This window comes from Pristiophorus japonicus, chromosome 8 (assembly GCF_044704955.1).
Source record: "Pristiophorus japonicus isolate sPriJap1 chromosome 8, sPriJap1.hap1, whole genome shotgun sequence".
Taxonomy (NCBI): domain Eukaryota; kingdom Metazoa; phylum Chordata; class Chondrichthyes; family Pristiophoridae; genus Pristiophorus; species Pristiophorus japonicus.
In genome coordinates, this window is record NC_091984.1 from 54220326 (window position 1) to 54247520 (window position 27195).

Consider the following 27195-nt stretch of genomic DNA (forward strand, 5'->3'; position numbering starts at 1 on the left):
CCACTACAGATCATGCACCATTCCAAGTGTTTTCACGGAGTAGCCACTTCTATGTGCATGAGCACAGCCCTCTTAATGATTACTTCCCATAACACAGCAGAGACTGAAAATATTCCATCTGGAGAGACCATTGGCACAAAGTTTACCATCCCTCCTGTCGCAGAGCACAGTGCAGCACCAACACACAGACCCCAACATTCTCACCCGAAAGGGAGCGGCTACAGACTACCCAGGTCACAATTAGGAATCTGTTTCAGACAATAGAATATCCTGTTTCTGCTGATTTCCACATTGTCCATCCACCCCTTACAAGGAAAATGATGGCCCAGGTGTGGGAATTCATCATAGAAATTTACAGCATGGAAGGAGGCCATTTTGGCCCATCGTGTCCGTGCTGGCCGACAAAGAGCTATACAGCCTAATCCCACTTTCCAGCTCTTGGTCCACATCCAAGTACATTTTAAATGTGGCGAGGGTTCCTGCCTCTACCACCCTTTCAGGCAGTGTGTTCCAGACCCTCACTACCCTCTGGATGAAAAATGTCCGCTCAACTCCCCTCTAAACCTGTACTGATTACTTTAAATCTATGCTCCCTGGCTGTTGACCACTCTGCTAAGGGAAATGGGAGTCCTTCCTATTCACTTGATCTTGACCCCTCAATTTTATACATCTCAGTAAGGTCTCACCTCAGCCTCCTCTGTTCCAAAGAAAACAAACCCAGCCTATCCAATCTTTCCTCATGGCTAAAATTCTCCAGACCAGGCAACATCCTCGTAAATCTCCTCTGTACCCTCTCTAGTGCAATCACATCTTTCCTGTAATGTGGTGATCAGAACTGCACGCAGGACTCTAGCTGTTGTCTAATTAGTGTTTTATATAGTTCAAGCATAACCTCCCTGCTCTTGTATTCTATGCCTTGGCTAATAAAGGCAAGTATTCCACATGCCTTCTTAACCACCTTACCTACCTGGCTTTCTACCTTCAGGGATCTGTGGACATGCACTCCAAGGTCCCTTTGTTCCTCTACACTTCTCAGTCTCCTACCATTTAATGTGTATTGCCTTGCTTTGTTAGCCCCCACCAAATGCATTACCTCACACTTCTCTGGATTGAATTCCATTTGCCACTGTTCTGCCCACCTGATTGATATCTTCCTGCAGTCCACAGCTTTCTTCTACATTATCAACCACACAGCCAATTTTTTTTTATCACCTGCAAACTTCTTAAATCATACCCCCTACTTTCAAGTCTAAGTCATTCATATATACCATAAAAAGCAAGGGACATAGTACTGAGCCCTGCAGAACCCCACTTGAAACATCCTTCCAGTCACAAAAACACCCATCCACCATTACCCTTTGCCTCCTGCCTGAGCCAATTTTGGATCCAACTTGCCACTTTGCCCTGGATCCTATGGGCTTTTACTTTCATGACCAGTCTGCCATGTGGGACCTTAACAAAAGCTTTGCTAAAATCCATATACACTACATCAAATGCACTACCCTCATCGACTCTCCTTGTTACCTCCTCAAAAAATTCAATCAAGTTAGTCAGGCACGACCTTCCCTTAACAAATCCATGCTGACTATCCTCGATTAATCAGTGTCTTTTTCTAAATGACGATTGATCCAGTCTCATAATTCTTTCCAATAATTTTCCCACCACCGAGGTTAGGCTGATTTGCCTATAATAATTCGGTCTATCCCTTTCTCCCTTTTTAAACAAAGGTACAATCTCGCACCACACCTGTAGCCAGAGAGAATTGGAAAATGATGAGTTGGAGCCTCTGCTATTTCCTCTTTTGCCTCTCAATGGCCTGGGATGCATTTCATCCGGGCCTGAGGATTTATCCACTTTCAAAGCCGCTAAACCCCTTAATACTTCCTCACTATATTTATTTCATCTAATATTGCACACTCCTCCCCGATTGCAATATCTGCATCGCCCCTCTCTTTTGTGAAAACAGATGCAAAGTATTCATCAAGAACCATACCCATGTCTTCCGCCTCCACACACAGATTACCTTTATGGTCTCCAATAGGCCCTACTCTTTCTTTAGCTATCCTCTTGCTCTTAACACAAAAGCAAACTACTGCAAATGCTGGAATCTGGAATAAAAACAGAAAATGCTGGATATTTCAGTTTCCGGTAAACCTGAAAAGTTAACTCTGCTTCCTCCCTACAGATACTGCCTGACTGCTGAGATTTCCAGCATTTTCTGTTTTTACTCTTGCTCTTAATGCATTTATAAATGATTTTACTTGCCAAAATGTTTTCATGCTCTCTCTTTGCTTTCCTAATTTCCTTTTTAATTTCACCCCTGCACTTTCTATACACCTCCAGAGTTTCTGCAGTACAGTGCCCTTGCAATCGGTCATAACCCTCCCTTTTTTTCCCCTTTATCCTACCCTGTATGCCCCTTGACATCCAGGGGGTTCTAGATTTGTTAGTCCCACCCTTTTTCTTTAAGGGAACATACTTGCTCCTTGCCCTCAGGATCTCCTCCTTGAATGCCTCCCACTGCTCTGACACTGATTTACCTTCAAGTAGCTGTTTCCAGTCCATTTTGGCTAAATCACAACGCAGCTTAAAAAAATTTGCTTTCCCCCAATTGAGAACTTTTATTCCTGGTTTATCCTTGTCCTTTTCCATAACTACCCTAAATCTAACAGAATTATGATCACTCGCACCAAAATGCTCTCCCACCTGCCTAGCTTCATTCCCCAAAACCAAGTCCACAGCCGCCCCCTCCCTTGTTGGGCTCGCTACATACTGGCTAAAAAAGGTTTTCTGAATGCATTTTAGGAATTCTGCACCCTCTGTACCTTTCACACTAATTCTATCCCAGACTCCCTAAACCAGGAGTCCCTGCTGCGGAGTCTCAGTCCGGATACAGCTGGGTGGTACACAGAGTAGGCACATGGGCCCAACCAGTGGGATTAAGGCCCAACATGGGGCCTGGATCCTGAATCCTGAAAGAGGACAATTCAAAAGAAATAAACGTCCTTCCTTGCAGGCTGATCAGAACAGTGTCCAAGATGGGGGAAGAAGGGATGTCCAGTAACACCAAACAGTTTCCTGGCAGACAGGCACTGAAGCAGGCAGCTCCAAGTGGCACTTCCATTCTCCAGCCTTGTGCAATCGAGGTACTCTCCCACTGACTCTGCAAACTCCGGCAGGGGTCAGTGTTCGAGGGCACCAGCTGGCACAATCCCAACCAATCGCCGCCATAAAATTTTGTGGCAAATATTTTTAATGTACCTCACTAGCAGACATACTAATCCACATATATAGCAAATACTCTACTTCACTTCCAAAGTATGCTAAAGTCTTCCAGGGTCAGCTCATTACTGCACCGACATTCTTTTCACCGACTTCTGGAACCAAATATTGAACTGCTACAAACTTAACTTACACATGAAATCAATATGGTCATTTTCCAACATTCCATGGACTCTGGATCAGTTCTTATGGACTGGAGGGTAGCTAATGTAACCCCATTTTTTAAAAAAAAAAGGAGGGAGAGAGAAAACAGGGAATTATAGACCAGTTAGCCCAACATCAGTAGTGGGGCAAATGCTGCAATCAATTAAAGATGTAATAGCAGCACATTTGGAAAGCAGTAACAGGATCAGTCCAAGTCATCATGGATTTATGAAAGGGAAATCATGCTTGACAAATCTTCTAGAGTTTTTGGAGAATGTAACTAGTAGAGTGGATAAGAGAGACCAGTGGATGTGGTGTATTTGGACTTTCAAAAGGCTTTTGACAAGGTGCCACACAAGAGGTTAGTGTGCAAAATTAAGGCACATGGGGGATTGGGGGTAATGTATTGACGTGGATAGAGAACTTGTTGGCAGACAAGAAGCAAACAATGGGAATAAACGGGTCCTTTTCAGAATGGCAGGCAGTGACCAGCGGGGTACCGCAAGGTTCAGTGCAATTAATGATTTCGACGAAGGAATTGAATGCAATATCTCCAAGTTTGCAGATGACACTAAGCTGGGTGGCAGTGTGAGCTGTGAGGAGGATGCCAAGAGGCTGCAGGGTGACTTGGACAGGTTAGGTGAGTGGGCAAATACATGGCAGATGCAGTATAATGTGGATAAGTGTGAAGTTATCCATTTTGGTGGCAAAAACAGGAAGGCAGATTATCTGAATGGTGACAGATGAGTAAAAGGGGAGGTGCAACGAGACCTGGGTGTCATGGTACATCAGTTATTGAAAGTAGGCATGCAGGTACAGCAGGCAGTTAAGAAAGCAAATGGCCTTCATAGCGAGAGGATTTGAGTATAGGAGCAGGGAGGTCTTGCTGCAGTTGTAGAGGGCCTTGGTGAGACCACACCTTGAGTATTGCGTGCAGTTTTGGTCTCCTAATCTGAGGAAGGACATTCTTGCTATTGAGAGAGTGCAGCGAAGGTTCACCAGACTGTTTCCCGGGATGGCAGGACTGACATATGAAGAAAGATTGGATCGACTAGGCTTATATTCATTGGAATTTAGAAGAATGAGAGGGGAGGGGATCTCATAGAAGCATATAAAATTCTGACGGGATTGGACAGGTCAGATGCAGGAAGAATGTTCCCGATGTTGGGGAAGTCCAGAACCAGGGGTCACAGTCGAAGGATAGGGGGTAAGCCATATAGGACTGAGATGAGAAACTTTTTCCCCCCAGAGAATTGTGAACCTATGGGATTTTCTACCACAGAAAGTTGTTGAGTCCAGTCCATTGGATATATTCAAAAGGGAGTTAGATGTGGCCCTTACGGCTAAAGGGATCAGGAGGTATGGAGAGAAGGCAGGAGTGGGGTACTGAAGTTGCATGATCAGTCATGATCATATTAATTGGTGGTACAGGCTCGAAAGGCCGAATGGCCTGCTCCTGTGCCTATTTTCTATATCTCTATCCCATCACAATTATAAATCTAATGCTGCCCATCCCACCGCAGAAAATAATACTGTTGAATGTAAAATGTTTGGAGGGAGAGAGAAAACATGAAACTATAAACCAGTTAGCCGGACATCAGTCGTAGGGAAAATGTTAGAATCTATTATTAAAGGACATGGTAATAGGGCACTTTGAAAATAATAAATCGGATTGGGCAGAGGCAACACAGATTTATGAAAGGGAAATCATGTTTGACAAATCTGTTAAAAGTTTTCTGAAGTTGTAACGAGTTGAATAGATAAGGAGTGGGGGTGGAGGGTACCAGTGGATGTGATGCATTTGGATTTTCAGAAGGCATTCGATAAAGTGCCACACAAGAGGTTATTAAATAAAATTAGGGATCATGGGATTGGGGGTAATATACCAGCATGAATTGAGGATTGGTTAATGGACAGAAGACAGAAAGTAGGAATAAACGGGTCATTTTCGGCACAACTGAAAGGTCACACTTCTTTGGTAAGTGGAAGTTCATGTTAAAGGTTTCACCATGTTTTCTTTTAAGTTTTTAATTAATAAGAGTTAAAATACCAGAACAGTTACTTTCATTCGTACTCTTACCATTGGAAGCTCATGAAGGCGCCTGAACTCTGGTTGGTTGATTCGCTGACGGTACTTCAGAAATCCAAGAATTGAAACAATTCCAATTATAATAAAGAAAACTGTGATCATTCCGATAACCAGAGGGTCCACTTTGGTTCGGCTTGGATTAGAAACTGGCTTCTCTGTTTAAAAGGTAAAAGCACTTTTATTGGTTATAGCGTTATATCAAGTCAGTTGGGAGTTTTCCTCCACATCACTCTTAAACTTGTTTAATCGTCAGCTTACCATAACAAACTTCCCCATCTACAGTCAGAGTCAGCAAAACTATTATCGATGGTCTGAAAGTTCCAAGAGCTTTCAAAATGATCTCGTTTTCTCTTTTTTGTGGCGGTATCACACACTCAAAAGGTTTCCGTGTGTCCTCCCTCAAATTAACCTCACCTTGTAAGAGAGTGCGCATCAAAAACTTCAAAAAGTTGAGGGGTGATCTAATCAAGGTTTTTAACAATGGTAAAGAAATTAGTTAGTGCAGATAGAGAAACTATTTCCTTTGGTTGCCGGGGGGGGGGGGGGGGAAGGGAAAGAGAGAGGGGTCCAGCACATGGGGGCATAATCTTAAAATTAGAGATAGGCCAATTCTGAATGAAATTAGGAACCATTTCCCCCCACCCCACCCACAGAAAGAAGAGTGGAAATCTGGAATTCTCTCCCCAAAAGGCAATGGATACTGGGCCAATTGAAATTCTCAAGACTGAGACTGTACATTTTTGTTGGGCAAGGGCATCAAGGGATGGGGAGAAAAGGTAAATAGAATTGAGGTACATATCAGCCATAATCTAATAAAATGGTGGAATAGGCTTGGAGGTACTGAATGGCCCAGTCCTGTTACTAAAAAAAAAACACTGCAATTCGGTACGAGGAGGAAACAGAGGATGGTCAGCTGTGCAATGGCACCAGTTAAGGTAGAATAGGTTACAATAGCTTCACTAAGTTTGCCTCTGGTAGTTTGGTCTTCTTAAAAAGTTATCCAGTTCCCTCAGGGGGACTAAATAAATTTATATTCCATACAGTGCAAATTATGAAACGATGATGAACAGGTTCAACTGGGCAAAATTACTTTTCTTGTGCCATACTTTATAGCGAGCGACCATCGATATAACTAGCAAGAGACATAAAAACAGATTGTAAAAGCTTCTAGAAGATATGTAAAAAGGAAAAGATTAGCAAAAGTAAATGTGGCTCTCTTACAGGCTGAGACAGGAGAAATTATACTGGGGAATAAGGAAATGGCAGAGAAATTAAACAAATGGTGTCTGCCTTCACAGAAGACGACACAAAAAACATACCCGGAAATAGTGGGTCAAGCGAGAATGAGAAACTGAAAGAAATCGGTATTAGTAAAAAAAAAAAATAGTACGAGAGAAACTAAATGGGACTGAAAGCAGATAAATCCCTTGGACCTAATGCCTACATCCAAGGGTTTTGAAAAAGGTGGTTACAGAGATCGTGGCGGAGGTGCGGCAAATGAGGGTACGGGACCCAGAAGGGGCGAGGGCCCAGCCCACACTGAGATATGTGTGCGCATTAGGTCCGTGCAGCAGAGCAGGTCTCCAGTCGTCCTGGTTAACCCTTGCCACTGGACCAAGACCTAGCTCTGTCAAGCCCATGTGGTGGCCGGTGTGCAACGGTCACCACACGTTTAAAAAAAAATCCATACACAGGCATCTTCCACCCCTTCAATTGGAGATCAGGAATCTGTGAACTCATGTGGAAACAAGTCATCCTCGTTCGGGAGAGGGAGGGGGAGGAGGTAGTGGATGCACTGGTTGGCATCTTCCAAAATTCCATAGATTCGAGAATGATTCCCACAGATTGGAAGGTAGGAAATGTAACCCCGCTATTTAAGAAAAGAGGAAGAGAAAACGGGGAACTACAGACCAGTTAACCTGACATCAGTAGTAGGAAAAATGCTATAATCTATTATTAAGGACATGCTAACAGGACACTTAGAAAAGAAGATTGGGCAAAGTCAACACGGATTTATGAAAGGGAAATCATGTTTGGCAAATCGGTTATTTTATTTTTGGGTTGTAACTAGCAGAATTGATGAGGAACCAGAGGATGTGGAATATTTGGATTTTCAGAAGGCATTCGACAAGATGCTACGCAAGAGGTTATTAAACAAAATTAGGGCTCCTGGGATTGGGGGTAATATACTAGCATGGATTGAGGATTGGTTAACAGACAGAAAGCATAAGACCATAACATAAGAATTAGGAACAGGATTAGGCCATCTAGCCCCTCGAGCCTGCTCCGCCATTCAATAAGGTCATGGCTGATCTGGCCGTGGACTCAGCTCCACTTACCTGCCCGCTCCCCGTAACCCTCAATTCCCTTATTGGTTAAAAATCTATCTGTGACTTGAATACATTCAATGAGCTAGCCTCAACTGCTTCCTTGGGCAGAGAATTCCACAGATTCACAACCCTCTGGGAGAAGAAATTCCTTCTCAACTCGGTTTTAAATTGGCTCCCCTGTATTTTGAGGCTGTGCCCCCTAGTTCTAGTCTCCCCGACCAGTGGAAACAACCTCTCTGCCTCTATCTTGTCTATCCCTTTCATTATTTTAAATGTTTCTATAAGATCACCCCTCATCCTTCTGAACTCCAACGAGTAAAGACCCAGTCTACTCAATCTATCATCATAAGGTAACCCCCTCATCTCCGGAATCAGCCTCGTGAATCGTCTCTGTACCCCCTCCAAGGCTAGTATATCCTTCCTTAAGTAAGGTGACCAAAACTGCATGCAGTACTCCAGGTGCGGCCTCACCAATACCCTGTACAGTTGCAGCAGGACCTCCCTGCTTTTGTACTCCATCCCTCTCGCAATGAAGGCCAACATTCCATTCGCTTTCCTGATTACCTGCTGCACCTGCAAACTAACTTTTTGGGATTCATGCACAAGGACCCCCAGGTCCCTCAGCACCGCAGCATGTTGTAATTTCTCCCCATTCAAATAATATTCCCTTTTACTGTTCTGTTCCCGCCGCCCCCCCCAGCCCCCCACCCCACCGCCCCCCCCACCCCACCATGAAGTTATTATTTGGGGGCCTATAAACTACGCCCACCAGTGACTTTTTCCCCTTACTATCTCTAATCTCCACCCACAATGATTCAACATTTTGTTCATTAGAGCTAATATCGTCTCTCACAACTGCCCTGATATCATCCTTTAGTAACAGAGCTACCCCACCTCCTTTCTCTTCTTGTCTATCTTTCCGAATCGTCAGATACCCCTGTATGTTTAATTCCCAGTCTTAGCCACCCTGCGACCATGTTTCTGTAATGGCCACCAAATCATACCCATTTGTAATGATTTGTGCCGTCAACTCATTTACTTTATTTCGAATGCTGCGTGCGTTTAGGAATAACGGGTCATTTTCGGTTTGGCAGGCTGTAACTAGTGGAGTACCGTAAGGATTGGTGCTTGGGCCTCAGCTATTCACAATATACATTAATGATTTGGACGAGACCACCAAATGTAATATATCCAAATTTGCTGATGAAACAAAGGTAGATGGGAATGTAAGTTGTGAGGAGGATGTAAATAGGCTTCAAGGAGATAGACAGGCTAAGCGAGTGGGCAAGAACATGGCAAATAGAATATAATGTGGAGAAATGTGAAGTTATCCACTTTGGCAGGAAAAATAGAAAAGTAAAGTATTTTTTAAAATGGTGAGAGATTCAGAGGGACCTGGGTGTTCTTGTACATGAATCAGAGTTAACATGCAGGTACAGCAAGCAATTAAGAAAGCAAAAGGTATGTTGGCCTTTATTACAAGAGGATTTCAGTACAAGATTAAAGATGTCTTCCTGCAATTATATAGGGCCCTGGTGAGACCACACCTGGTCTCCTCACCCAAGGAAGGATATATTTGCCATTGAGGGAGTGCAACAAAGGTTCATCAGACTGATTCCTGGGATTGTCCAATGAGGAGAGATTGAGTAGACAAGGTCTATATTCTCTGGAGTTTAGAAGAATGAAAGGTGATCACATTGAAACATACAAAATTCTTACAGGGCTTGACAGGGTAGATGCAGGGAGGATGTTTCCCCTGACTGGGGAGTCTAGAACCAAGGGTCACAGTCTCAGAATAAGGGGTTGGCCATTTAGGACTGAGATGAGGAGAAATCTCTTCACTCAGAGGGTGGTGAATCTTTGGAATTCTCTACCCCAGAGGGCTGTGGAGGATCAGTCTTTGAGTATATTCAAGACAGATCGCTTGATTTTTGGATATTAAGGGAATCAAGGGATTATGGGGATAGTGCAGAAAAGTGGAGTTGAGATAAAAGATCAGCCATGATCTTATTGAATGGCAGAGCAGGCTTAAGGGGCCGAATGGCCTACTCCTATTTATGTTCATGTTGCTGGATCATTTAAAATAAACTCTGGCTTGCACAGTTCTTTTTCTGTTTCACAGTGTGTCAGCTGTGACTCAGTGGGTAGCACACTCACCTCTGAGAAGGTTGTGGGTTCAAGTCCCACTCCAGGGACTTGAGCACATGAACCTAAGCTGACACTCCGGTTTAGCGCTGCACTGTGGGAGGTGCCGTCTTTCGGACGAGATGTTAAATCGAGGGCCTGTCTGCTCTCGGGTTGATGTAAAAGGTCCCATGGCAATATTTTGAAAAGGAGCAGGGGAGTTATCCCCAGCGTCCCGCCAATATTTATCAATCATTCAATCAACATGACAAAAACAGATTATCTGGTCATTATCACATTACTGTTTGTGGGAGCTTGCTATGTGCAAATTGACTGCCACGTTTCCCACATTGCAACAGTGACTACACTCCAAAAGTACCTAATTGGCTGCAAAGCGCTTTGAGACGTCCGGTGGTCGTGAACGATGCTTTATAAATGCAAGTTTTTCTTTCTTTCTCTTTTCCATCTGCCCCATATCCATTAAAAGAAATAGGATCATCTCAGAAGTACAGATTGCTTAATCCGCCCCAAAAATAAAATGTTCTTGTGGATATATTCACTTTTTCAGCTCAGTTATGGGCTGGATTTTCGGCTAATTTGCGCCCGGGCAATCTTTTTTAGCGTGAAACGAGGCGCACAAGAGTTTGCGCCTGGGCGGAACTTTCAGCAATGGTTTTGCGGCGGGCGCTTAAAACTTAGCGCCCATCCGCTGTTTTCACCGGTTTCACGTAAATTGTCATGCATCGCTGCGCTAGAGCCCCGGATAGAATTTTCAAGCATATCACCCAATTTAGCGTCCACCCGGGAACCCGCCAGTAAAAACCAGTCGCACCACGGGCACTAATGGCGCCAATTTGGAAACGGAGGAGAAAGTCGGAGTTCTGAGTGATTAAAAGCATTGGGAGCAGAACGCTGATTTACTGCATACTTTTCATTCTGAAGTTTGAGAGTTTCTAGTTTGTTTTATAAAAGGACATTTGCTCTATTTATACGGCGTCGAGCTGTAAAGCGGCTTTTTGATGATCATTTTCAACGTAATCGAAGAGGTCGCAGGCGTATGGGGAGGAGGCCTTATCCCCCACGACTTTACAGGAACCATCGCTCATATCTGCAGCTCTCTGAGGCACAGTGAGTTAGAAGGCTGCGCTTCCGAAAGGTGCTGAGAGATATGCAAGCTCATACCAGCAGACCTACAGGCTACCAGCTTCACCAGGACTGTACTGCCTGTCGAGGTGAAGGTGACTGCAGCACTTGCCTTCTATGCCTCCAGCTCCTTTCAGGCATCAACATGGGACATATGCTCCATCTTGCAGCACAGCTACACATTGCTGTATTCACCAGGTGAGTACTGCACTGTATGCACGCAGGGTGGACTTCATAAACTTCCCAATAACCAAGGAGGTCCAAAATGAGAGGGGGCTGTAGGTTTTGGACGATTTGCTGGCTTCCCTAAGGTTCAGGTGCCCTTGACTGTATGCACGTCGCCCTGCGAGCATCTTTGCAGGATCCATTAGCGTTTGCAATTGGACAGACCAGAAGCGCGGGTTGAAAAAAATTCGCACATGCGCAGAATGGCCGATTTTTTTTTAGGCTCTGGCGCACAAATTCTGTGGTGCAACGCCGGAGTTAGCGCTAACGCCGGTCGTAAACTTTCATTTGGTGACAGTTGTGAGCTCTGGCGCTAAAACTTTTATTTTGCTGTGATTTGCACCCAGAAACAGGCAAAAATCGCAAAAAAACAAAAAACAAAATCCAGCCCTTTAAAATATATTCATTTCACCAAATTGTACACAGTAAGTGACACAAGGCAAGGAAATGCACTGCAGACCATAAGTACCTGTTTTCTACAATCCCAGTATTCCCCAAACCATAGCAAATAATCAGCAAGTGTAGGAACTTGATGAAACAAAGATTACATAGTATATACAGCATCGAAACTAGCAATTCGGCCCAAGTGTGCACTGTTTATACTCCACGAATCTCCTCAGATAGGCTCCTAAATCACCCACCATTCACCATCTTTTTGGTATTGGCTGAATTCTCCTCGTTATGCTGCACAGAAAATAATGTGGTTGCTTTGCTGATGGTTGTAGTACTTGCGAGAACTGCTTCCGTTGTCGTGGTGGCTCTCGTACGGCTGACGGGCATGACCACGGTGATGGTGGATGTCACTATAGTTGCTATGGTCTTGGTAGCCTGCAAAGTTGACTGCACTGGCAGGGTTTCAGACTCTGGAGACAGTGCAGTTAATGGGTCATTGGCAGACTCTAAAATGAAACACACAAGAGATGCTCATTTATATAAAATTATTTAGAAATCCTGAAGGCCCTGTTAATTCAAGGGGAGTAGTTTTTCTCCTTCCCCCAACTCTCAGCTTAGACTTGATGAAAAATATTGCAGTAACTCTGTGCTCAGTCGGACAAGTGACTTAAATCCCCAAAACAGTTGGGTGTGTGCATTCTAAATAACTGAGGATACTAGTCAGGACTGCGCCAGATATGTAGCCGAGTTTTAATTGTTAAGCAGGGTTTCAGTTATTAGCTGAAAATGCTTTGCATTAATACAAAACAAGTTGGAAAAACTTCAGGATCATCGGATCGAATTTTGGCAAGCGATGTCAGAGGTAATCGCAGATTATTTTGGCCTCCCACTATTGGCATTATAACTTCCAGGATCTTAGGGAAATTTCTCAGCTTTATCTTTAACCATATTAATTTGAATAAATAGCAGATTATCCCTCAATATCCAAAAATCTATCGATCCCTGCTTAGAATATACTCAACGACTGAGCATCCACAGCCCTCTGGGGTAGAGAATTCCAAAGATTCATCACCTTCTGAGTGAAGAAACTTCTCTTCATCTTCGTCCAAAATGGACAACCCCTTATTCTGAGACTGTGACCCCTGGTGCATCTCTCCCCAGCCAGGGGAAGCATCCTCCCTGCATCTGATATTTATCAAGTTGGGAGTGAGATGGCCGGGGTCTTCAGTGAGGTTCCGGCCTGCTGCCAGTTCCATCCCACTTTGTAGAAGTGATTTTCCGTTGATGGGGCTTGTTAAGCCTGCCCAGCGAGGTTCCCGGCCAATTAAAAGGAAGCAGGACTGATGACGTAATTTGATGGCGCGTCAGCCAGTTTCCTTAAAGGGACCATGTCCACATTGATTTTGACCGCTGTGCTGGCAGTGCTTTACAGCACTGAGGTGCTGCAAACACGGACAAAAGCACAGGGCTGCACCCAGGCTCTCCTATAACTCCCTCCCATATGTTTATGGATGGAATCGCAGCACACAGGGAGGTTCTCTTCCCTTCCCTTCCAATGGGAAGAGACCTCCCCAGGAGATCAACACAGCCTGGTTGCACATTGTACAGGAGGGCACAAGCAGGGATGTGGTCAGGAGGACCAGGCTGCAGTGGCGCAAACCTTTTAATGATATCAGTAGATCACGAAATGTTACTACAAAGCCACACAACCTCATCCTGCTGTGCCACTCATCACATTTCAATCACTCTGCCTTCCCTACCCTATTCCTGCACATCCTTACTCACACCAACTTACCTTGCACCTCCACCTATTCCCTCTCTCTCTTTCTCTTTCTCCCTACATCATTTCCCCATCTCACTAGCCACCCTCACACTCACCAACCTAGTGCAAGCATACCAACGAACATACAAGGGTAGGCACTTGGGTGTTTTTGCCAATGTTTATGTAAAGTTTCTGTTAATATGGTGTCAAACATAGCTTTATTTTCAACACTTTGCGTTTTTGGACAGATGTGTGTGCACCTTTGGAGTGGCTTAGTGAGTTGCAGTGAATGGTGAGACACAAGGATACCCTGCAATGGTGATCAGTGAGAAAGGAATGGCTTGGACATTGAAGGGATGCTTTATGGTGTTTGTATGGGGCAGTGCCAATCTGGCACATCATGTGGCAGCCAAGGTGTACAGCGTCAACGGAAGTAAATCTGGCCAAGGTGAGGCCATATCTGGTCTCCCGGGAAGCTGATGCCCTGTGCAGCATCAGTTGATTGCAGACAAGGTTGGTGGTGATGCTGGGATTGGGGCTGATCGTGGTGGGTTTGTGAGAGCCATGGTGAGATTTTGTCCAAGGGCACCGATGCTGATGGGATAGATGGTAGGTGAGGTTGAGATGACAGAAGTGATCTATCATTGGGGAGGTTCTTTAAAAGGATGTAACAGTGCATAGACAGTTTATTCTAAACACTTTAAACCTACATAAAGCTCAAATGTGTCTTCTAAATTCTAAAGGGTCCAGCTTCTAAGATTGGAAACATGAATAGCTGTGAAATGGTAGCTTTTATACCACATTTGCTGCTGTCAATTATTTAGAAGAATGGATACTGATGGAACACCCGACCTACTTGCCGGATGTGACCCCAAAGCGGTGAACCTCATGAAAAGCTGGAAAATTGGCAAGTACAGGGCAAAATGGTGTTTAATTCGCTTTTAACTGCCTCTTAATGATCTAAGTTGCAGCCCCCGCCGCTTGGTGTTGGGTCTGTAAAGCGCTGACAGATCAATCTGTCAATCATTTCTATTTTGACATCTGACCCACCTCCAATCCCGGATTCTCTGCATCAATAAAATTTCCAGCCATACTGTGGAGAAATGTGACGTTATCCACTTTGGTAGGAAAAATAGAATATATTGAAGGTGGAGATAGACAGATTTTTGAGTGATAAGGGAGCGAAGGGTTATGGGGAGTGGGCAGGGAAGTGGAGCTGAGCCCAAGATCAGATCAGCCACAATCTTATTAAATGGCAGAGCATGCTCAAGGGGTCAAATGGCCTACTCCTGCTCCTATTTCTGATGTTATGTAAAAGCAGAGTATTTTTTTTTTAAAAACAGTGAGAGGTTAGGAAATGTTGGTGTTCAGAGGGACTTGGGTGTCCTTGTATACATGAATCACAAAGTTGATCTGCAGGTACAACTAGTAATTAGGAAAACAAAGAGTATGTTGGTCTTTAGTACAAAAAGGATAGACATCTCACTGAAATTATATAGGGCCTTGGTGAGACCACACCTGGAGTATGGTGTACAGTTTTGGTCTCCTTACCCAACGAAGGATATACTTGCCACAGCGGGAGTGCAACGAAGGTTCACCAGACTGATTCCCGAGATGGGGGGATTGTCCTATAGCAGAGATTGAGTAAATAGGCCTATATTCTCCAGAGTTTAGAAGAACGAGAGGTGATCGCATTGAAACATACAAAATTCTTACAGGACTTGACAACGTAGATGCAGGGAGGATGTTTACCCTGGCTGGGAAGTCTAGAACCAGGGGTCACAGTCTCAGAATAAGGGGTCGGCCATTTAAGACTGAGATGAGGAGCAATTTCTTCATTCAGAGGGTGGAATCTTTGGAATGCTCTACTCCAGAGGGCTGAGCATCCACAGCCCTCAAGTATATTCAAGGCAGAGATCAATAGATTTTTGGATATTAAGGGAATCAAGGGATAGTGCAAGCAAGTGGAGTTGAGGAAGAATATCAGCCATGATCATACTGAATGATGGAGAAGGCTTGAAGGGCCAAATGGCCTACTCCTGCTCCTTTTTCTTATGCTGTTATGGTGGCACCTCTCGTGACACAGCGCCATTGAAAAGAAAGCTGTGCACACCGATAACATTGGTGGCCTAGAATCACATCTCTAAAAACTTACAAACTTCCACAACAGAACTCAAGTGCTCAAATGGCCAATGCTGCAGAGAAGGAGTTGGGAGTTTAAGCTCTTACCCTCCACCCCCGACCTTCACCATTTCACCTAAATCCAACAATCTCAAACCATTTTTTTTTTTTTTTTTTTTAAATGATTTCTTCGATTTGCTCAATTGAGGGAGAAAAAATTTGAGTTATTTAACAAAAAAAAGCATCTGCTTTTGCCACCTTTCTCAGCCAGAGGAGCTGGGTGCAGGGAAGAATAAATAGAAAATAGCTCCCGTGAGTTGTGTTACTTGTGCTTAGTGCATTTCAAAAGATTCGCAATATTTAATGTGGCAACAGGTCATTTTCAGGATCCCTTTAGTAATATTTTAGAGCAGCTTCCCTGCCCCATCTCCAGTACTGCCTATTATGTCAAGCGGTTCTTCAAAACAAATAAATCGATGGACTAAGCTTCGGTGAAAGCTTTCATGGTGTGTATTAGAATGCCTTTACCTTGACAATTTTAGTTCAATTCCTACCCAGGAAGGTTAAGGCTGAGGAGTTTTAATCTATTTCTCTAAGAATTCACAGCACAGGAGTGGCTTCGGGGATGGCATTAATTTGAACAAAAAATGCTTACAAATGAAGAAAGGTCTTACTTTTTGATTCCTCCTGCCCAGCAGATGTTGTAGGAGAAACCCCAGTTGGTTTAACTGTGATTTCAGATCTGGAGTCTTCAGCAGTTGAATAGATTTTCCCGTTCGTCTGCATTTGCTGTGGGACTCTTGTGGTTTTGGTTTCAACAGCAGGACCAACTTTAGTGAAATGGTCATTTCTCTCGCTCACAACAGGGCCAACACTGGCATTTGCTGATATTGTGTGGAGACTACTGGTACTTGTAGGACTGGTGCTTGGAGTACTAACTCGGATTTGTGTTTCATTTCCTGCCTGAAGGGCACTGTCTGTATCGTTGGTAGCCATTCCATTCTTTTTGGTCAGGTCACCCGTATCATTCAGAGTGCCAACAGTTGAATTTTCTGATGAATAGTTAAAGCCAGTTCCATTTTTCAGACTTGGAGTAGTGGCAAGGCCAACAGTGCTTTCAATGCCAGTGTCACGGACAGTGTTACCACTGGCTGGTGTAGTTGCAGAATTATTTGATCCCACTGTAGTTGTTGACATATTAAACACAGATGTCGTATCACTGGGCATCGTTCCTCTTGGAACAACTGGTCCTTTTGTAGAATCTCCTAAATTAAAAAATGGAAGGCAAAAGAAAATTCTCAATGGGAAGGATTGATGGATCATACTACAGTCTATTGTTCTGGTCATCAGCATTGGTCAAGGGCTCCCCAGGGAACCCCACCCCCAGTGCACATCATTCCCTGAAAGAACAAGCAGTCAAACTACATCTAGCTTTCCTAGCACATTAACCAACTGAGGCAGAGTGGTCACCAGTGATTCACCCTTCCTGCAGGGATGTCTCATGCATCAGTTCGGTACAATTAATCACCACTGATCAGCAGTTGGCCAGTGCAAACTCACATCCAACTTCAATGCCATCATTTTTAAGCTGATTTTCTCCCAATGGGTCATTGGGTGATGAACCAATTGCATCCAGGGAGATGGTCACATGAGCTACTCCCAAGCCTTTGCAATCATACTCTGAGCTGGCAACAGAGGTGTGCAAAATCAGTCTGGGGATGAATCTCTTTCCAACTTCTTCCTCTTGTAGGGAAGTGCCTGGCCTCAATTGAAAAGTTAGTGGTGTGGGTACTGAAGGTATGTCCCATTACTTGCGAGTATAGCATGCCAGTGCACCAATAAAGTCACCCAAATAGTGTTTTTTTTTAAATAAAAAGAAAGCTTTTCTGCTCAACACCAAACGAGTAATGGAGGACCTTCCCCCATCCCCCTCTCCCCCCCCCAAAAAAAAACGTTAATGCATTTATAAATGTTCACATTTTCATCAACCACTCAGAAACCAACTTTGCACATTTGGATAATTGGATGATATCGTGAGTTAGAACACTATCCATTCAATTCTACTATTGAATATAATATCAGAGAGTGTATCCAGGATAGTTTCCTTGGACAGTACGTTGCGGAACCAACCAGGGAGCAGGCCATCTTAGATCTGGTACCGTGTAATGAGACAGGGTTAATAAATGATCTTTTAGTAAAGGATCCTCTAGGAATGAGTGACCATAACATGGTTGAATTTCAAATTCAGTTGGAGGGCGAGAAAGTTGGTTCTCAAACCAGTGTCCTAAGCTTAAATAATGGAGACTACAAAGATATGAGGGCAGAGTTGGCTAAAGTGGACTGGGAAAATAGATTAAAATATGCAACGGTTGATGAGCAGTGACAGACATTTAAAGGAGATATTTCATAACTTGGAACAAAAATATATCCCAATGAGAAGGAAAGACTAAGAGAAGAGATAACCATCCCTGGCTAACTAAGGAAAGAGGGATGGCATCAAACTGAAAACAAGGGAATACAATATGGCCAAGACTAGTGAGAGGCCAGGAGATTGGGAAATTTTTTTAAGCCGGCAAAGAATGACAAAAAAAAAAATGAGGGGGAAGATAGATTCTGAAAGTAAACCAACACGAAATATAAAAACAGTAAGAGTTTCTACAGGTACATAAAAAGGAAAAGAATGGCTAAAGTAAATATTGATCCCCTTGAGGATGGGACTGGGGAATTAATAAATGGAGAACAGGGAAATGGCAGAGACATTGAACAAATATTTTGCTTCGGTCTTCATGGTAGAAGACACTAAAAACATCCCAATAGTGGATAATCAAGGAGCTAAAGGGAGGGAGGAACGTAATACAATCACCATCACTAATGAAGCAGTACTCAGTAAAATAATGGGACTAAAGGCAGACAAGTCCCCTGGACCTGATGGCTTACATCCTAAGGTCTTAAGAGAAGTGGCTGCTGAGATAGTGGATGCATTGGTTGTAATCTACCAAAATTCCCTGGATTCTGGGGCAGTCCCAGCAGATTGGAAAACCGCAAATGTAATGTCCCTATTTAAAAAAAAAGGAGGCAGACAAAAAGCAGGAAACTATAGTAGACCAGTTAGCCTATCATCGGTCGTTGGGAAAATGCTGGAGTCCATTATTAAGGAAGCAGTAGCGGGACATTTGGAAAAGCATAATTCAATCAAGCAGAGTCAGCATGGTTTTATGAAAGGGAAATCATGTTTGACAAATTTGCTAGAGTTCTTCAAGAATGTAACGAGCAGGGTGGATAAGGGGAAACTAGTGGATGTGGTGTATTTGGATTTCCAGAAGGCATTCGATAAAGGTGCCACATTAAAGGTTACTGCACAAGGTAAGTGCTCACAGGGTTAGGGGTAAAATATTAGCATGGATAGAGGATTGGTTAACAGAAAACAGAGAGCTGGGATAAATGGGTCATATTCCAGTTGGCAGTGACTAGTGGGGTGCCACAAGGATAGGTGCTGGGTCCTCAACTATTTACAATCTAGATCACTAACTTGGATGAAGGGACAGAGTGTAATGTAGCCAAGTTTGCTGATGATACGAAGATGGGTGGGAAAGCAAATTGTGAGGACACAAAAAAATCTGCAAAGGGATATGGACAGGCTAAATGAGTGGGCAAAAATTTGGCCGATAGAGTATAATGTGGGAAAATGTGAGGTTATCTACTTTGGCAGAAAAAAATAGAAAAGCAAATTATAATTTAAATGGAGAAAGATTGCCAGGTGCTGCAGTACAGAGGGACCTGGGGGTCTTTGTGCATGAAACACAAAAAGTTAGTATGCAGGTACAGCGAGTAATCAGGAATGCAAATGGAATGTTGGCCTTTATTGCAAGGGGGATAGAGTATAAAAGCAGAGAAGTCCTGCTACAACTGTACAGTGTATTGGTGAGGCCACACGTGGAGTACTGCGTACAGTTTTGGTCTCCGTATTTAAGGAGGGATATACTTGCACTCTAGGCAGTTCAGAGAAGGCTCACAAGGTTGATTCCGGAGATGAGGGATTGACTTACGAAGATAGGTCGAGTAGGTTGGCCTATAAACACTGGAGTTCAGAGAATGAGGTGATCTTATCGAAACATATACGATAATGAATGAGGATGCAGTGAAAATATTTCCACTCGGGAAACTAAAACGAGGAGACATAGAGCCCAAATTTGGCCCTCTGGTTTTTTCGCCGTACTTACATGAGGTGTGCCAACTTGCTGCGCTCAAAATGGCACCGGGGCTTGGTGCGGCGTGGCGAGTCCATGGGGGGGGGGGGGCAGAGCTAGGGCATTACGCATGCACAGTAGAGCGTTCGCGCATGCGCAGTAGCTCCTCCCATGAATGTGATGATGCGTGCCTGTAGCGTGGGACCCATGCTGCCTTCCCGCGCTGAGGGCTACAAGAAACAGGTTGGTGCGGGGAGACTTTTGATCCGGGGAGAGGGGGGGATGTGGAGGAAGCAGGAGAGTTTCTTTAAATGATTTAGAAAGTCTCTGTCAATGGCATAATGCAACTGGCTGTTAAGAGGTGAGAATGACCAGAGAAAACTTTCCTTAGGTTTGGTCTCAGTAAATATCAGGTCGTGGCTTTTGTTTTGGTAGTAATCATGACTTTTCAATTTTTTTTTAAAAATCACACCAATTCTTAGTGAACAACTGTCTAGATGCCCGTAGATACCCTGTTGGGAACATTCCATCAGCACCCACGGGTGCCTTATTGGGGAGTAACTGCATGGGTACCCTCATGCGCAAATCACCATCATTCATTCATGTGTAAGCCCGAGCCTTGACAATCGAAGGCAGGCAGGCTATGTAACCACGAGGGACATCACAGCTGGTTCCACTTTTCACTTGACCTCTATACATAGAACAGTTCCAGCAGGCTCAATGGATAGCGACTAGGAGTTGGAACCCCGGTTGATTTTTCGCTCCCTCACCTGATGACAACAAGGCCAGTTGTATTACTCCTATCATTGCACCACCCATGATCACTACCTCGTGATGGTGTGATAACACAAGATAACAACTTGCATTAATATAGCCCTGCTCGCAAAATATTTGATTCATAAATGGTTTTATGAAACCCTGTGTCTTCTGATATTAAAAAGTGTGTATTTTATGAAACTTTATATAGTGGAATGTGTAAATTATGCAAAAATTACAGTACAAGATCTGTATTAGTTGTTGTGAAGGTGATTAGTGCTTTGCAAGGTCCTCTTCGCTCTCCCCCACCCACCCCCCCACCATCTCTGGCTACCTGCGCTGATTTAACTCTCCGCAAGGATTTTCTGTGCGGCCACAAGTGGCCACATACACTGGGCTAAGTTTGTTTGGAGCAACTATTAGCTGTCCAAACTGGCTTAAATGGCCAAAACAGGCATAGGTGGCTGGTAACACCCGCTTTTGAAAAAAAAATTGAATAAAAAAAAATCCTAACTAGCTCACTTACACTGGCGCAAATTAAATGTGCAGAATGGGGATACTTAAGATAATACAGAAAAATCAAGTTGCTCCAAAAAAAAACTCCTGGGCAAATTTGAGCCCATAGTCTCAGAATAAGGGGCCGCCCATTTAAAACTGAGATGAGGAGGAATTTCTTCTCAGAGGGTTGTAAATCCTTGGAATTTTCTGCTCTAGAGAACTGTGGAGGCTGGGTCATTGACTATATTTAAGGTGGCGATAGATTGATTTTTGAGCGATAAGGGAATAAATGGTTATGGGGAGCGGGCAGGGAAATGGAGCCGAGTCCATGATCAGATCAGCCATGATCTTATTAAATGGCGGAGTAGGCTCGAGGGGCCAGGTGGCCTACTCCTGCTCCTATTTCTTATGTTCTTATAGACCAGTCCAAATTAATGAGTGCCAATTTCACATCTCTTATGCTGGTGTAAGTGAAACAACCTGGGCAGCTTCAATCTAGTTCCAAGTGGGCATAAATTAGAATGTAAAATGACCTACAGTTTGGTACAAAATATCCAATGTGAGGTAATGGAAATGGATCTGCAACGGATACAGTTCATGCTGGCACAATTTGGCTTTGAGGTCACAGTTTTGTCACACTTTTTGGGTCAACCCCACCCCTATTATAAATTCCAATGTTCACATCTAGAATTGGCTTTGCCTACTCACCACAGCTGCATACTCTGGCCATCAAGTTCCCATAAATTACTCAAAATGAGAAAGCATAAGCCACCATAATAAATTACATATTTCGCAATAATGATTAAATTTATTAACTGAATTAATTTTTGATACCTTCATTACAAAGGTTTCCAATTGAAGGCCTAAGCTTCGACCTCGCCATTAAAAAAAACTGGACGCGATATTTTTGCCTACTGCCAAATTTGGATTGTGCGATCTGAAGAAGAACAATGTGTCCAATTTACAAGGATACACCACTACCAGTCAGCTGTACAGATGGAATATTTGTGTTCAGTTTCTAGCACATTGTTCAGTAACAAAAGCTTGAGGTTAAATTTAGTATTTTTTTCTTTAAAGAGAAGTTGTGAGAGAGAGAGAGAGAGAGAGAAACAGGATAGCAGAGAGAAGGAAAGTGTCTTTCCTCATTCTAATTTGATTTTTTTTAAATCCCAGAAAGTAGAATTTGAAAGCAAAACCTTTGAAGGAAAACTGCAGAAAGGTAGGGTACATGGGGAAAAAGATTGAGGGTGATGGAGAGAAGAGAGCATTAAGAGCAAAGTGAGTGACAGCAGAGCACATGAGAGAAGTGGATACAAGGGTTGGGCGGATAACTCAAAAGGGAAGAGAGGTACAAGTAATGATGGGACTAAAGGGCTGAGGGGGAAAGGGGGCAGATAGTGGAAAGATGGAATATAGGGACAGATGGGAGTGAGGAGGTAGGGTGAAGCAAATGTGATGGGCTGCACTTGGAAGGGAGTTATGGAGGGCCACATTTTCCCTGTAATCACATCTCAAATATATTCGGCAGCCACTGCTGGCTTATTTCCCAGCCATATCATGCCACGCTGTTCACCGTCACCACCCAACTGGAGAGAGAGAAAAGATAGATAACTTGTACTATTATTTATTTAATACGTTACTTAAAGATAAATTGTTCTGGCTTCAATTGTATATTCAATACAAATTGGATTGTGTGTTTCAGATCACATTTAACACCCAAAGTGTGAATAAATGTGCTGATGGATGCATTGATTTCACAGAGCACCATCAGGTGCATATGCGATTAACAATAATCCTGTGAGCTCTTACATTGTTCAGAAAAACATCCCATGATGGATTGGCAAATCTCCCTCAAACTATTTGCTTTACTATCTGATGCCACCTTTAAAAATAAATGTTACAAGAAATAAATTTGACATCACAAGGCTCCATTTGTACTGGTACTTGCAGGCGTTCCAGTGTAATTTGTAACATGGTATTGATAGATTGAAGGAATACAATCGCCTTATCCTGGAGTTGTCATCTGAAAAATACACCATATCAAAATTTCATAGTGGCTGGGCTGCCATTTAAATGGTTATCTTCACCCAAACTTAAAACGAGCTGCAAAAGACATTTCCCCACGCCCCACCACAACTACCCGTTGCTCCCAACACTTCCTACCTCTTTTCCCCCTTCCCACACTTTTAGTAGAGCACCAAGTGATAAAGAGGCCGAAATTCAGGCCCATGCGAAACGTGGCGCCCCTGCCGATTTCGAAGTTTTTTTTCACCACCGCAATGGATGAGGTTGCCTCTTTCGTGAAATTCAGCTCTGTCAGTTTTTTGAAGCAGACCGGAAGTCGGTCATAATGGGGGCAGCAGTGCAGCGGTAAGTAGACCGCCAACAAGAGGGGCGGAAGTGGAGGCGTATGGAGTCACCGCCGCTGTAATCATCAGCGGAGCGGTTATGAGGTATTAAAGGGGAGAGCCGTTGTGGGCTCTGCGATTATTTTAGTTCGGTCCACTGGGGCCACCAGGGAGGGTTTCAGGCAGGCCGGCGGCCTGGCACCCAAGAGGGGGTGCCTGCCGAACCCGGGAGTAAGTCGGCCAGCAAAAAAAAAAAACACATGCTGGCCGCGGCAGTGGGCCCTTGCATTTGGTGGCTGCCGCACAGCCATGTCCCACACACACACACAGACAAGGTGCACCAACAGTAAAAGCTGTCGGGGGCACTGCTCGGCAGATAGTGGATTTTTGACGCTGAATTTGGCTGGAGGTGTGGCAGATCGGCAGTGCGCGCTTTGATGACTCACTTACAACCGGTCGGCAGCAGCAGGGCGGAAGTGGAAACTGCCGGAAAATCCACCATGGTGAATTCCGCTAGCGGCGGCCATTCAACTGGAAATCGGCAGCACTGGATTCCGCCGCTTTCTGGTGACAAGAGGCCTTTTGGGGAGGTTGAATTTCAGCCCGTCTGTTGGGTGCTGGGCATAACTTCAGAAAAGAAGGAGAATCAACATGCAGGACATAAATGAAAAACAAGTCCAAAGAGATGGCATAGGAACTTGCCTGGTATAGCAGTGAATATCTCAACCTTCACTGAGCAAATTGTCTGCCGCATTTCCTACATTACAACAGTGACTACATTTCAAAAGTACTTAATTGTGAAAGGCGCTGTATAAATAGGTCTTTTCTCGGCACATCGCAAAGCATTTCAGCGCCAAAGCATAGTCACTTATGTAAGCAAATGTGGCAGCCAGTTTACATACAGCAAGGTTCCACAAGAAGCAACGAGACGAATAGCCAGTTACTGTATTGGTGGTGTTGGTTGAAGGATAAATGCTGACTAGGACACCGGAAGAACTTACTGCTCTTCTTCGAAAAAGCACCATGGTATATTTTACATCTATCTGAACAGTTTTAACATCTCATCTAAAAGACATGTCCAAAAATGTAGCACTCAGTACTGCACTGGACTGTCACTTTATCATTCATCAAATGGCAGTCCCTCGAAATTGAGGAAGACTTGCTTCCACTCAGTTCTCAGGTGGCTATACAGTCCAATGCAGGAATTACAGTCTCCGTCACAGGTGGGGCAGACAGTAGTTGAAGGAAAGGGTGCATGGGGAGTCTCGTTTGCCGCACATTTCTTCCGCTGCCTGCGCTTGATTTCTGCATGCTCTTGTCGATGAGACTCGAGGTGCTCAGCGCCCTCCCAGATGCTCTTCCTCCACTTAGGGCGGTCTATGGCCAAGGATCCAGGTGTTGGTGGGGATGTTGCACTTTATCAGGGAGGCTATGAGGGTGTCCTTGAAACGTTTCCTCTGCCCACCTGGGGCTCGCTTACCGTGTAAGAGTTCAGTGTTGAGCGCTTGCTCAGGGAGTCTCGTGTCGGGCATGTGGACGATGTGGCCCGCCCAACGGAGCTGGTCGAGCGTAGTCAGCGCTTCTATGCTGGGGATGTTGACCGGAGTGAGAACACAGATGTTGGTGCATCTGTCCTCCCAGTGGATTTGCAGGATCTTGCGGAGGCAGCGTTGGTGGTACTTCTCCAGCGCTTTGAGATATCTGCTGTATATGGTCCACGTTTGAGCCATGTAGGAGGGCGGGTATCACTACTGCCCTGCAGACCATAAGCTTGGTGGCAGATTTGAGGTCCTGGTCTTCAAACACTCTCTTCCTCAGGCAACGCTGGCATACTGGAGGCAGGGTTGTACCTCGTCATCGATGTCTGCCCTTGCTGATAGAAGGCTCTCACGGTATGGACTCTCTTAACTCGAAGGAGGAGAGCATGCCAGGAGATTTCATCGTTACCATCTTCAACAAAAGGCGACAAGTCTGACTGCGGTAACTACAGCGGAATCTCCCTGCTGTCGACCACTGGGAAAATCATTGCAAGAATCCTCCTTAATCGTCTTCTCCCCGTGGCTGAAGAGCTCGTCCGAGAGTCGTAATGCGGATTCTGTCCACTAAGGGGCTCAACAGACATGACCTTTACCGTGTGACAACTACAAGAGAAATGCAGGGAACAGCATCAAACCTTGTACATAGCCTTCTTTGACCTCACAAAGGCCTTTGACACTGTCAACCGTGAGGGACTATGGAGCGTCCTCCTCAGTTTCGGCTGCCCCCAAAAGTTTGTCGTCACCATCCTCCACGACGATGTGCAAGGCGTGATCCTGACCACCGGATCCACCACAGACCCAATCCACGTCCGGACCACGGTCAAGTAGGGCGGCGGCATCGCGCCACGCTCTTCTCGATCTTCCTCGCTGCAATGCTACATCTCACTCTCAACAAGCTCCCCGCTGGAGTGGAACTAAACTATAGAACCAATGGGAACCTGTTCAACCTTCGCTGTCTCCAGGCTACATCAAAGGTCGTCCCATCCTCGGTCATCGAATTATAGTACACGCACACGACGCTTGCGTCTGCGCACACCGAGGCCGAACTCCATGCCATCGTCAACACCTTCACCGAGGCGTACAAAAGCATGGGCCTTGCACTAAACATCCGTAAGACAAAGGTCCTTCACCAACCTGACCCTGCCACACAGCACTGCCCCCCAGGCATCAAAATACACTGTCACCTTAGACCATGTGCTGAAATCCTGAAGAGGGGCTCGAGTCATAATATTCCAACTTAGAGCCAAGAATGTCATCACTGAGCTAAGCTGGCATTTAAACGGCACAGAGTACTTTTTTTTTGGAGGGGGGAACGGGAAGAAAGTGAACCCTGCCTTCAGGATCTCCCTGCCATTACCGGACTCAGTTTATGAAGCTTGGAATTTGAAACAGTGGAGAGGCCGGCTGAAATCTATCCCATAGTTGGGCAGACAGACATCACTATATTGGATTTGCAGATCACCAACTCTCCACATTACAATATAAACTGGATACAAAAATCAACATTTTGATAAGTGTTGATAATACCGAAACAGACATCAATTCTTTTTTTCCCCCAATTTCATACTAAGGTCAGATGATGTCTCAGCTGACAGACCGTGCCGACACCAAAATGGATGAAACCGAGAATATCCCTCCTCCACCCTCAACACAAGTAAAACTAGAATCGTACGAATTCTAAGTAAGATACCAAGTAGCAGTTTCAAGGCTGTGAAACTGCAACAAAGAGCTCTAATTCTGCTGTAAAAATTATGAAATCATCTGGGCCCTTATGTTCAAGTGTTCATTACACAGGATGCAGTTTTTTTGCCTTTAATCCTCCAGCACATAACGTGGTAATTATACAGTAGCAGTTACATGAAGCAATTTGCTTCCATGTTCTATGACGATCTTTTATCACCCTTTCATCTAGCAGGTAAGTATAGGCTACATGTAATTATGGATAACCAATAGCTCACAATGCATTACAAGGCAGCAATTCATTATGCTTTACAAATTATCCAAGCACAGCCCACCTGGTTGAAATCATCACCCAAACTGCTCCGATTGAATTACTTGCCCCATAACTCACTGCCAGCTATGCATTACTCTATATTTAAATCAAACTAACTTTGAGTAGTAAAGCACAACGAAATTTAATTGAACACATTAAAATTATTTGGTCAATTAGCTAAATGGAAAGCTACCTACTGTATGGAATATTTATGAGCAAGTGACTGTGCTACTGCAGAGTTGCACAGCACAGCTGTATTCAA

General features: G+C 44.3%; 1 protein-coding gene across 3 annotated transcripts in view; it reads right to left on the reverse strand.

The window, feature by feature from the left end:
- The window catches only part of LOC139268526 (mucin-22-like), a 76034-nt gene that overhangs the window by 8362 nt on the left and 40477 nt on the right, over window positions 1-27195 (reverse strand). For all 3 annotated transcript variants that reach the window (XM_070886796.1, XM_070886795.1, XM_070886798.1), the window contains 3 exons: window positions 16288-16878; window positions 11979-12236; window positions 5507-5670 (listed from right to left, as the gene is read on the reverse strand). In XM_070886796.1, coding sequence (XP_070742897.1) covers window positions 5507-5670; window positions 11979-12236; window positions 16288-16878 — 1013 coding nt within the window. The remainder of the gene's footprint in view (window positions 1-5506; window positions 5671-11978; window positions 12237-16287; window positions 16879-27195) is intronic.